The 13,940-nt window shown below is 35.7% G+C and overlaps 1 protein-coding gene and 1 long non-coding RNA gene across 2 annotated transcripts in view; one reads left to right on the forward strand and one right to left on the reverse strand.

Moving 5' to 3' along the window:
- Positions 1-6,646, forward strand: part of cemip (cell migration inducing hyaluronidase 1) — a 369,326-nt gene extending 362,680 nt beyond the window's left edge. The window contains exons 28-29 of the mRNA XM_087260160.1: positions 376-476; positions 3,650-6,646. Of these exons, the coding sequence (XP_087116286.1) occupies positions 376-476; positions 3,650-3,777 (229 nt within the window). The 3' untranslated portion in view covers positions 3,778-6,646. The remainder of the gene's footprint in view (positions 1-375; positions 477-3,649) is intronic.
- The window catches only part of LOC141375310 (uncharacterized), a 43,325-nt gene extending 29,612 nt beyond the window's left edge, over positions 1-13,713 (reverse strand). The window contains exon 1 of the long non-coding RNA XR_015495350.1: positions 13,421-13,713. This is a non-coding gene — a long non-coding RNA (uncharacterized LOC141375310). The remainder of the gene's footprint in view (positions 1-13,420) is intronic.
- Between the last annotated feature and the right edge of the window lie 227 nt (positions 13,714-13,940).

Below are 13,940 nucleotides of genomic sequence, written 5' to 3' on the forward strand. Positions count from 1 at the left end.
TAATTTATGCAGATGCACTTTATTGAGTTGATCATCTCAGTCAGTCTAAGCAGCCGTCCACCACTACGGTGACACATAGGCATTTATAGCCCCGCCCTCTTGAAACAAGCACAATCTCATTTGAATTTAAAGCGACAATCAGCACAAGGGCACAATTTGGATCAAAGCCCAAAAGGGGCAGTTTCATTCAACCGTCAACTATTCCAGCATATGATTTACACAGTGAATACCCTTCCAGCCGAACCAGCAACCTTTTTTCTGTGAGGCGACAGTGCTAACCATTGAGCCACCGTGCCACCATTCCAAGAGTTATAAAACATTATTTGTGTGGCATTTTGAGCTTGTCATACACTAACTCATTTCTCACACTTGCAGGTCAGTGGTTTTGATCACGTCTAAAGGGAAACTGGTCAGCAGAGGGCCATGGACCAAACTTCTCAGTACCCTTGGAGCAGATCAGACGGTCAAGTTGAAAGGTAATACCATTCACGTAATCACATTCAGGACATGTGCATGGTTGGAAACATTTATTTATTTAATAAATACGCAATAGCACTTTAGTTTAGGTCACAATTAATAATCCTTTCTTATTACCTGCCTTTTATTAAGATATAACTAACTGTAGAGGCGAATATTTTGGTCTTTGGTTCTGATGCGTTTGTTGCTTGAACGGGTGAATAAAAAAGTGAAATGTCCATACGATTACAAATAAAGTTGGATATTCCAATCCATTTATTGTCCTTTCTCAAAATTAAAAGTAAACATCAAAACAAACATAAACCCATTCTCACAGCATGGCGGTCAAAAAGTTTGTTTGACCTTCTTCTTCTACACATCTCTCACTCGTCTTGAGGAGAGCATAAATACCTCATACACCCTCTAGTGGTGCAAAAGAAAATTGCCACCCATAAATGGCTTCAACACTAACTATTCATTTGTAGTTATAAAGTAGGATCTTATTCTTCATCCCTAATCCTACCCAACACCTAAAACCCTTTACTAACTCATAATAAACAGCCAATCAGTAGTTTTTTAAGCTAGTTAGTTAATGGTTTAAGTAACCTAAAGTGTTACCAAATACACATTAAAATGGTCAAGAGACATAATTAAAAACGTATATATTATTAATAAAGGATTTGTGTGCTAAACATGCTACAGCAACATGTTAGATCATGCTAAAGCATACTAACAATGTGCTAAGACTGACTGCGCTGTTAAATCACACTAGCAAACTGCTACATAAACCATGGCAACATTGTAAAATATGCTACCCACTTGCTAAAGAATGCTAATAGGTTTGTGCTTTTAAAATGCTAATACATGCTGAAACATTTCAACTGATTTAGCTAGCAATTCCAAAGTGACTTAAAATAAGAAAAGCAGTTTGATCAACAAAACAGCAATAATTCATAAGTGCTACAACAAGTGGCAGTTAATTTTACATAGTATATGTAGCATGTTTTAAATAATGAATAAAAAATAAAAAAACATACTAATTCAAGCTAACAATATAGACGTGCTAACACTCTAAAACATTAGAAACATGGCTGAAATGTATGTTTTTAGCATGTTAAAACATACTAGCAATGTATTAGAAACATGTTAGCACCATATTTAAATACATTAGCCGTGCTAAATCTTTTTTTTTTATTTCAAAAAGTTAACAACGTGCTAATTTATGCCAGTAGCATTTCGAAACATACTAGCAATGTACTAGAAACATGTTAGATTCTTGTTAACACAAATTAGCCATGTGTTAAATCTTTCTTTAACCTTAAAAAGTTAATAATAATGTGCTAATTTATGTTAATATTGTGTTAAAACATGCCAGGGATGTACTAGAAACATGCTAGCATCATGTTAAAACATGTTAGCCATGTGTAAAATCTTTCTTCAAACTTAAAAAGTTAACAACGTGCTAATTTATGTTAGTAGTATATTAAAACCTACTAGCAATATATTAGAAATATGTTAGCACCATGTTAAAACATATTACCCATGTTCTAAATATTTCTTTATTCTTAAAAAGTTAACAACGTGCTAATTCATGCGAGTAGCATGTTAAAACATTCTAGCAACGTACTAGAAACATGCTAGGTTCTTGGTAATACATGTTAGCCATGTTTTAAATCTTTTCTTCAAACTTAAAAAGTTAACAGCACACTAACTTATGTTAGTAGCATGTTAAAACATACTAGCAATATACTAAAACATGTTAGATATGTGTTAAATCTGTCTTCAAACGTAAAAGTTAACAACGTGTTAATTTATGTTAGTGGTATGTTAAAACCTTCTAGCCATATATTAGAAACATGCTAGCACCATGTTAAAACATGCTAGCCATGTGATCAATCTTTCTTTAACCTTGAAAAGTTAACAATGTGCTAATTTAGGTTAATAGCATGTTAAAACCTGCTAGCCATGTACTAGAGATATGCTAGGTTCTTGTTAATACATGTTAGCTATGTGCTAAATATTTGATTAAAACTTGCATCGTTCAATTAAACAAACATTCAAGCAAGGCTTACGAAAAATGTAAATACATGCATGGATGATTGATGATTAGAGACGTCTTCTAACAATAAAAACAGTAGTGTATCTTTAATTTCATCTCACATGTTACGTTTTCTCAGTTTAGACGCCTATTCAGACAAATTCAGTTCAGTTATTAAGTTCATGGGGTTTTTAAAAGTGTGGCACCAAACCTCACCCCTAATCCCAACTGTCATTGTGAGATGAGCAAATCATACAGAATTTTACAAATGAGATCGTACAAATTTATACGAATTAGCCACTAAATCAAAAAGCTACAAATTGCTGTGAGATAATTCAGTATTATTTGGGAATCTGGGAGTGAAGCCCCCAGATAATCAAATACAAACCAATGGCCATATGTGAAGTGTTCTTTTTTTTGGGGGGGATGGACTGGACACACACGCACACACATACCAGAGCAGCAGGGTCCTTCCTCTCGACACTCCCTTCACATCTTACATTTATCATCTACAGTTGTCATTTCAGCAGGCAAAGCTCTCTGAGCTTACATTCCATGTCTTCCCATCAGCCGTGTTCATGAACGACACCAAACATTTCACAGTCACAGGATCTGTGTATATATATATATATATATATATATATATATATATATATATATATATATATATATATATATATATATATATTCATTTTCTTTCAACTTAATCCATTTAACACTTATCCAGCATATGTTTTACGCAGTGGATGCCCTTCCAGTACTGGGAAACACCCATACACTCTCGCATTCACACACATACACTACGGCCAATTTAGTTAATTCAGTCCATTTATAGCACAAGTGTTTGGACAGTGGGGGAAACCGGAGCACCCGGAGGAAACCCACACAAACACGAGGAGAACGTGCAAACTCCACAGAGAACTGTCAACCGACCCAGTCAGGACTCGAACCAGTGACCTTCTTGCTGTGGGGTGACAGTGCTAACCATTATAAATATAGTATACTAAAATACCGTTAAATTCAAATAGCATCACAGCTAACCAATCAGAATCAAGTATTCCACAAAGTCATTAAATAACCACCAAACCACACAACATATAATGAACTAATCAGCATAATCTTTGAGGTCTCATTCCGTGGCTGTATTTTCCTCAGATAAACTGGCGTTTGTGGGCTTCAAGGGCTCGTTCCGGCCCGACTGGCTAAAGATGAGTGTTGATGACGAGCGAGTCAAACTCCACCAAGTGCTGCCGATTCCTGTGGTGAAGATGATGAAGCTCTGAAGACCGACTGACTACTGAAACCCACATCTCAGCCCAGCATGTGTTTCTGTTTCCCGGCCCATTCCACTGTATGTGACAACGTGGACGTCAAGTGCTTTTTTGGATCGTGTCGTCAATTGAATATACTTGAGTTTCAATGGGCGAAAGAAAAACAAAACAAAAAAACGAATGAACTGAAAACAAACGCAACATTCCTTGTTTTCGTCCCTCTGGGTGATGTTTGCCTTCATGTTTTCGTTTAGTTTTTTTAAAATATGTAGAAAAAGAGATTTCAGATTGTAAACGTTGTGAGGTTTTCTCATTTTTCTGTGTCACGCACAAGAGTTGGTTTCGTTTGCGTTGAACAAGAAAGCCAGCAAAAAAGTAATAGTTGCACTTAAAGGTACAGTTCACCTAAAAAAAATAAATTCCTCGTTATTTACTCACACTTAAGTGATTCTAAACTTTTATTAATTTCTTTGTGATAAACACAAATCAAGATATTTTGAAGGATGTTGGAAAAACGCAAACATTTGCTACTTCCGAAATCGCCTACTTTTGAATTTAAATGTACTACTTGACCATTAGAAAAGTACGTTCTATACAGTATGAATGTCAGAAGTATGAATGGAACTCGGATGTACTACATCCACCATTTTGTCATCATCACATGACCTACCTGCGTCAGTTGCTTCACTTCACTCCTATTCATAAATTTTCTCGCTGTGCATCATGGGATATCGTAACATTCGTCAGATGTGCATCAGAATCTTGCCAGAAGTAGTAGCTCATCTGGGTACTTCTCACATACTGCCTTTCGAATTCGGACATACTACAAATTATCGACACTTTGAATCACTTTAGTCACATGACCTGGGTATTTCGAATCACTTTAGTCACGTGACCTGGGTGTTTGGAATCACGTTAGTCACATGACCTGGGTGTTTCAAATCACTTCAGTTATGTGACCTGGGTGTTTTGAAACACTTTAGCCACGTGAACTGGGTGTTTCTAATCAATTTAGTCGCGTGACCTGGGTGTTTCGAATGACTTTATTTACGTGACCTGGGTGTTTCGAAACACTTTAGTCATATGATTTGGATGTTTCAAATCACTTTATTCACGTGACCTGGGTGTTTCAAATCACTTCAGTTATGTGACCTGGGTGTTTCGAAACACTTTATTTACGTGACCTGGGTGTTTTGAAACACTTTAGTCACATGATCTGGATGTTTCAAATCACTTTATTCACGTGACCTGAGTGTTTTAAATCACTTTAGTCACATGACCTGGGTGATTCGAATCACTTTAGTCACATGACCTGGGTGTTTTGAAACACTTTAGTCACGTGACCTGGGTGTTTCAGATCATGCTTCTGTGCAGTGTTTTAAAACATTTGCCCTTTGGGATCTGTCGAAACATCAGTTTCATGTCAGCCATCCTTACTCTATAGTATGGAAGTAAAGGATTTCAAATGCAGCATTTTGACTTTTATAGTAGAAATTTTAACAAAAAATACATTAGTAGTCAATAGCAGTTTTTTTTTTCAACATTCTTCAATATATCTTCCTACATGTTCAGAAGAAATAACAAAAAAATGGATTAAATGATGACAATTTAATGTATTAATCACCGATTATGCAAAAATCAACATTATACATGGTTTAATCACAGTTGTGTGGCAGCAGTGGTAATGGTAAAAATGTATTAATTTAATTTTTGTATAAATACACTTGATAAAAACAAGTTTGGACGTGTCATCAGAGGGGTAAGCCCCGCCCCCTAGTGACCATATCACCCTTGTTAGTATAGGGCGTTAGTCTTGTTTTTGAATCTGCCACTATGCTGACACACAGGCACTTGTAGCCCCGCACTCTTTTCAAAAGAGCACAATCTCATTTGAATTTAAAGTGACAGTGACTAAAACACCACAATTAGGATCAAAGCCTAAAAGGGTCATTTTTTTAAGAGTTATAAAACATTATTTGTGCAGTATTTTGAGCTGAACTATTTTAAACTTCACACTCTCTCTCTCTATAGACAACAGACTTATTTTGCATCTTGTAAGAAGCATAATAGGTCCCTTTCAAATCATTTTAGGTGTACTGTCCCTTTAAAGGCACATGTCACCAAAAGATTGAAAATTCCTTGTAATTTCATGGAACAAAATCAATGCAAAAATATGATTTAATCTTTAAATATATGAGCAAAAGCACTATAAAAGTACTTCAAATATTATGCATATTTACACAGATATGATATGTAAATAAACAGAAATGAGCACCATGCAGTTTTATCTTTTAATACTACAGCACTGATTTTCTGGTGAACTGTTCCTTTAAATAGATTAATAGAGAATGCATTTGAATCTGAGCATTAGTAAATGTCAGCTAATCATAAAAAGATCAGATCAGCGATGAGGAATCAGCTTTTCTTTCTTTTGGCAAGCAGAACGACCGTGTCCATTTGCCGAAATAGCTGGTCTTTTTTCGGGGATTGTAATTTGTTAGTGTTTTTGTATGTTTTGTGTGTTTCTTAAAAAAAGCAACAACTAAAAAATCCTGATTGATAACAGAGATATATTTTATACTTATTTATTGTACAGGCACTATTACACAAATCCAGAAAAGGGACATCTTCTAAGGGACTTTTAAGTTGTAATGTAATTCTGTCCTATCTGTAAAAATAAAACAACCAAAAAAAAAAACAACTAAAGGTTTAAGTACAATTTTCACTTCAGTGTATAATTCAAATATACATGACATTTACTTTAAGTTGTATATGGATGTGATGTAAATGTGAATGATTTACAGGTAATAAAAATGTATTACTTTAGATAAAAAAAAAAATGTAAAGACTTTTGTACAGAAATAAATCTTTTTTTTCCTCAGCTTTGAGTGATGCTCTGCTTACTAACCTTTTTGTATCATTATTTAGAAAATAAAATATGACTGAAAAATAAAATTGGCAAATGTGGAACAAAATTAATTTGATGACATTTTAAAAATATATATTTTTAATCCTTAAACTCAATATTCTTTAAAACTCTAAGGGCTCTATTTTGACGGTCCATGCGCAGAGCGCAAAACGCAGGGCGCAAATGCTTTCAGGGCGTGTCAGGACGCGTTTTTGCTAATTTAAGGATGTGAAATCTGCCTTGCGCCTTGGCGCATGGTCTAAAAGGGTTGAGTTTATTTTCTTAATGAGTTATAGGTGTGTTTTGAAAATAAACCAATTAGAGTCTCATCTCCCATTCCCTTTAAGAGCCAGCTGTGTCGCGCCAAAAGCATTTGCTATTTACAGGAAGCAAAGTAAATTTAAGAGGAAAAAATAAGCATTTCACTAGCAAACAGTTAACAGTGAACAGTTTTTTTTTTTTTACAGAAAACTGTTAAACAGAGCATCTACTGCATGAGAATGAGAGATAATGGAACTACTTTCACATTTGCTCTTGGATAGGGAAACCTTTATGCACAGACATCAATTAGCCTATAAATAATTAATTTCGTTTGTTAAGCGCAAAGATTTGTTTCAAAAATATTTCTAAATTCAGTTCTAATTTCCAGCAAACGAATAAATGAACAATAATAATGAAGTGTGGTCAAAATACTGAGTTATTTCCAAATACATCTGCCATGCCCCATATGGTCTAAAACCTGAAAGGTGGGCATATCTAAGCTAAATATGGATATAATAAATAATACTGCTAATAATAATAACATTATACAAAAGCAAATTGTTATGAATGAACTGAAAAAGCCTCCCGAGATGAAGAAGACATAAAAGCAAGGGTTTTTCATATTTTGCTAGAAAATAGTATGTTTTGTAATATTTTAATCCTTTATATTTATATCCTATATATATCCTTAATATTTAAATTTTTTCATATGTAAAGATATTTGCCTATTGCTCTCTTGTGCGTATTAAGCAGTGCGTAAGCGAGGTGCAACTCTGCGCCGGAGCCTAGACCGGGTTAGTTTTGGTCTAATGAAAAATCTATTATAGTTTCCCAAAATAGCAACGCATCAGCGGTCCGCCTCAGAACGCCTTCCTTTTTAGACCAGAATGCCTATGGGCGCACAAATGAGCGCTAATGCATTTGCTATTTAAACAGCCTAGCGCAACGCCTCAAAACAACTCTTGCGCCAAGCTGAAACTACCAAAAGACTATTGCGCTGCGTCTTGCGCCACACTGCGTCGGGTGTATGAAAGAACGCGATATGATATTCTTTTATGTACTTAAAAAACCTATACATGTTTTAAGTCAAAATAAGGGTTTCATTTTTACATAAAATCTTAAATATGCCAAAATGACAGTGGAATATTATTTTTGCAAACATTATTTAAACCATTACACCAGACTGGTAAGTGTTGATTTTATGTATGTATTTCAATATATGCTTATTTAAAGGCTTATTGATAGTCAGATATAAGCACATTGGGTTATTTTCAAACTGTTTATGAAAAGAGAGGGAGTTAAAAAAATGTATTTATATATATATATTCAATTAATGCAGTTGCAGTTTCCTGTTGTGGTCAGTGTGTGTTTAACGTGCAAAGAAATATGTTCGACCAAGAAGGCACTTTTTGAAGGCAAGTTTCAGTATAAAACAATTAATGTTGCATTACCAGGCTATCCAGCGTTTCCTCCAGAGTTTCATGCAATTTCGGGTTTTTCATTTTTAACATTTGACTTCTTTTTTAATGGAATTTGATACCGCATAGCGAACGGAAAGAAAAACCTCCGCATTTCTTGACTCGATGGTCCTTTAAGGTAATTAAAAATCGCTGTTTACATGATAGACTCATATATATATAGCGGTTATATTTAAAGTGCCATGAAACCCCCTGTTTTAGCAGGGTGTTATCACACAGGAGGAGAAAGATAGTGACTGTGTTTACATGGACATCAGTAATCGAATTATTTGACAAATTATGAAATGGTGGACTTTAACTGCAGTTTGGCTCTTTCATTTAGGAATTTCATTCTTTCCCTGCTTGACAATATTTATCAAGATATTTGATTCGAGGAACTGCTGTAAGTGTGTATTTTTAATGCAATGTTTGATACCGCATGGTGAATAAGAGAAAAAAACTCCACATTTCTCGGAAACTTAGATGCACACGGCAGGTAGCGTCAGAAAGCCACGTGTGTTATTCCTGTTACAAAATGCGGCAAAAATCCTACACGACGGTAATAGTCTTATTGCAGTGTTTACAGGTTAATTAATAATCAATATTCACTGTCCACTTTGCATTTTTTTTGACATTGTGCTAGTTCCAGAAATATTTGACCTTGTTTACATTTAGTGTAACGCTATGCTAACGTCTAAATTAGTGAGTAGGGTAAAGCGCAACAGCACCACCTGCGTCTCAATATTGTAATTGTCACAGACCTAATATTTAAAGCGGGCACGGGCCACTTGAACTTCATTACCAAAACTCTTTGTCGGGCCTGATTTGGCCTGCGGGCCTTGTAATTGACACATGTGGACTAACCCAAAGTTGAGTTTTGTTTTTTTTTTTCTCAATTTAAATTGCACCTTTTAATCCAACAGTTGGGTTTATCCATATTTGACCCAAGGTTGAGTATAAACTTTTTTACAGTATATTGCAGTTACAGTGCATTTTTACAGTATACACCTATATATCACACTACAAACCTGCTGTCATGGACTAGAGGTGTGTGTGTGTGTGTGTGTGTTGATGTAGCAGCATGAGGTTTTCCTCCAGCAGATGGTGTGGGAATGTGAACAGGGTGGATCTGCATTCTGGACATACAGTACATGCATGTGTGCTGATGATCTGGACACGTTTGCTCAGTGAAGAACGCTGGAGAGCTACAGACATGGGAAACGGCAGTGGTTTTCTTGAACGTCATTATGGGTTTCTGGAATTATTTGACCTAATTAAATGGAGTAAATCAGTCGTGGGCGACGTATTGAAGAGTGTGGTTTCGACACTCACATGACCAATAAACGATGATGACAAAATCTCTGTTGTGATTGAAGAGCAGTGAACAGTGATAAAATCAGCAAAGCTTCAGTGTGTTTATTTCTGTTCTAACAAAATTTAGTCAACAGGACTATTATTATACATTTAGCATGGACTTCATTTGAGTGAAATCACATGACTTCATTAGGGGGGCTCTACATGTCAATCAAGAAGCTTTCATGAAATTTGAATGACAAGGTCAGTGACAGGATTCTGACTAAATTAATGTTAAGGACATAAACCTGTCATAAATAAGGCAACGTTCCCAGTTGTTGTCAAATTCTGTTTGGGATCTATTCAAGAAACAAAATATATATAAAGTGTTGAAAATGTTTTGTATTTTTCTTTAGAACATTTTTTGTAATCCCACATTATCAATCAAATATGATGGAGAAATCTGCATTTAGAGACTTTAAAAGTTTAATGGCAAGGAGTAATATATGCTATAATGAGAAATGGATGTGTAAGGGTCCATCTATATGACGGAACTAACAGCACGGGTGAAGGTTAAATGCGTGCAAGCCTTTTTAGCACATGTGAAAAGAACTATTTTTTATTTGTTCAAATTTATTTTAATTTGTTTCTAACTCCGAATTTTAATCTGACTCCAATTTATAATAATTAAAATTTAGATTAATCAAATTCCAGCTGATTACCTTATAGGTCATGATTTGGTCTAATTTAGATTGATTAACCTAATAAATCCTAATTTTCAGTTAATGGTTCATCGTTTAGCCGAAGGCGCAGGTCAGTATGCTGGCCAGTTACATCTGCTCACGGACACATCCTCCTCGCCAGTTCTGGTTCTTAGATAGAAGATAAGCTAATTTCTTTTAAGTAATAGGCCGCCCCATGCTTGCTCATACTTACAGAAAGTTTGATTTAGCTTATCTAGAGGATATAGCTGTAAGCTAATTTCCTTCAAGTAATAATAGGCCGCCCCATGCTTGTTTATACTTTAAGAAAGTTTGATTTAGCCCCTAGATTATATCACACTAAGTTAGTGATTGTCAAAAATCAACAGGTCTTTTATGCTGTGCCTAATACTGTATGACTAATCCTGGTCGTGGGCTGCGGAAACATCAGCCTAAACAATCTACTAGATTTACGTGATTTCAGGAGATGTTAGAGTTAAACAAGAATTTCACATTCAGGCAAAGATTTTACATTCCAATTCACATAATTAAACAAAATAAGCCGATCAAGATTGTACAACATCAATTACTCATAGATACTTTTAAGAGTTAGAGATTACCTGACCATGTAGAAATACATTGCAGCATGTAAACCTTAAAGGTGCTGTAGGTGATCTTCCACAATGCTAACAGCTTAGCATAAATCTCTGATTAACAGTCCCTCCCCTGCCATCTAGAGCAACGCCTTCTTAAACACGAGCACCACAAAAGAACCCTCTCTCGTGTTAAAAGCGACTAGTGCTTGTCTGGCGGCGAGCAAGCCAAACTGACATGCTATGTCAGAGCAAATATTTGGAGCTGCATGGTAAACAATATAGAGAGACTAGGCGGAATAGCGCTATTTATTTGTGTTTCGTTGTTAAACTAATTGAAATCTACATAATCGATGCTGTAAAAGGTCCCTTATGAAACTGAAAATAGTCTTATCAATCTTTCACCGGAAGATTTTAGTGGCTGAACAACACTTCTGTGAAGATATAACCCATTTGTAACAACAACATCTCATTACATCAGCTTGCGTGAAGCTGAACGTTTTAAAACAGAACATTACCTAAGAGAAATCCTTCAGACATTGTGTCATCCTTTCTCCAGCGTGCAAAGGTAACTCCAATATTGATTCAGGTTTTTAAAAAGTTTTGATTCAGCAGGTCTTTACCGATCGTGTGTGCGTGCGTGCTCGCTCTCCCTCTCTCATGAACGCGCAGCACAAACGGAGGTCGGCGGAGCTGCGTACAAAAAGCTGCGCAGTTGTTCAAATCTGCATTTGCTGACTGACAGTTTGAGCTACTTATCGGAATTATGAAAGATGTCGGCCCGACTCTATTTAACTGGATGAATTTTTTTTTAGTTTTATGTCTTATCCAAAATGTAAAAATGCATATAAATACATTTAGATCATTTACTTTAACCATTACTTTAACCATTATTAGACCATTAGACTGTGAAGAGACTTTCAACCAGCACAACAACAAATGCTTCTGAAGACGATCACCCACTGCACCTTTAATGCAGAGCTCAGAGACCTACACACTGCAACTGGGATACTGTAGCTGGGATACCCCTAGACACCTCTCCACATTTCCCTTAAATACTCAATAGACCATAAATTCAAGACAGTTAAAGCTTCACCAAGACTCTTGCCTGGTCATGAGTTGATGTGAAGACCATTTTCGCTGGAGTGGAGCATCTGGCAAAGATCTTATCAAAGGTAAAACCCAAATGAACTGATATGAGGGAGATTGTAAATTAAGACCACTTTATCAATCACACAGAGACATTTAAAATGACACCAAACATGAAAATAGAGCAACAAGATACACCATATTCAAAACTTAGACACTCTGCGTGGAGCTGCTCTGGTGGAGAAGGTAAAGTCCAGGGCAAAGAGGGGGCCTCAGGATGCATGATCGAGACAACTTGAACAACAAGCTGATCTTCTTCTAAGATTAGAAAGTTTAATGTTTTAGTGCCAGGCCATTTTCATGGTCTTGTCTCGTGTGGAGTTCCATAACAGTTTTCAAGGTTTAATATTATGGAGAGATTTAGCCATCCTTACACATGTTATTGTGGACTACTGGAGGTAATTGGGGATGTCCCGGTCAGGTTTTTTTTTTGCAAAGTCATTTTATATAGAGTATATATGATTGGGAGGTAGCGCCCGTTTCCGATCGAGTCTGAGATCACATGATTGGATCTGGACATCCGGGTAATAAATATAGCATAAATTCATAATAGCTAGAAGCTAAGTAAACCTGCTAGCCAGAAAGATGCTACAGAAATGGAATGTATAATGTTCTGTACACAAACTCTCTCTCCCTCTCACAAACATAATTACGCTATCACACACATACTCACGCACACACTTTTTAAAAATGTGTAAAGTTATGCATAGAAATATGACAATTATATATCTTTTCAGCCCAAATACACACATCTCAGATTATCAAATTCAGGCAGATATTTTTGGCACAAAAATACTAATAGGTGTGGCATCACTTGCATCATGGCTCTTTTCTGTAAAATATCTATACTGTTTTCTTATGTGGTTGAAAATATCTTATGGATTTCAGAAAAGTCTAATATGTTGTTTTTATAAGTTAGAAAGACATTGAAATAGAGAGATGACCTCAATGTTGCAAAAAGTGAAGTGTCCCAGATTACCTGAATTCACCCTAAATGTTAAAACGGCTTGCCATATGATTCAAAACTTGTGTTACAGTGTACACACACACACACACATTCCTTTTCAAAAGTGTTCTTAGGAATTACGTGTTGTTTTGAAACACGCAGAAACATTTTACCTCGGCTTTCAGACTCCAGTCAGTCATAAAAACACTGTCAGCTCTTTGACGAATGTGTCAATGTAGGATGATGAAATACTGCTTGCAAAAAAAATAATAAAATAATTATTTTTTGTTGAATTTGAGGACATTTATCATTCGGTAAAAGTGTCGAAAAGCGCACAGTATACTCACGTTTTTGTCTGGTATGTTGGCATCGGGTGTTTTTCGGCGGGAAAGGATGATCGATTACTCCATTAGCGGCTAATGCTGCTCTCTCTCAAACTGGGGCAATGACTGCATTCATTTCGCAGTGCCAGCGGCTGTTTGACTGATTCCAGATCAGTTCGTTTCTGACACGTTTGTTACAAACGCACTTCAGCATCCTTCTGCAAGCTGTTTATGTAAACCCTCAGTTCAGATAAATCAGATTATTTTCGAGTCGAGTCGGCTGGTGTTGTACTAGCTGTTGCACAAAGAAAAATGTCAACAGATATAACAATGAATGATGAACAAGAAATGTTTTGTCTAGACTGAGGGCTGTGAACTGGAAACAGTCTAGTGTTTTAAAGACAGTTTGGCATTCAAAATAATAATGATAATATTAATAATAATAATAATAATAATAATAATAATACTATTTACATTACATTACATTTACTATAATAATATCAGGATTATAGCCTACTTTATGACAATTAACCATGGTTTGTAT

The sequence above is a fragment of the Danio rerio genome, chromosome 7, assembly GCF_052040795.2.
Source record: "Danio rerio strain M-AB ecotype USA chromosome 7, GRCz13ab, whole genome shotgun sequence".
NCBI classification, from domain to species: domain Eukaryota; kingdom Metazoa; phylum Chordata; class Actinopteri; order Cypriniformes; family Danionidae; genus Danio; species Danio rerio.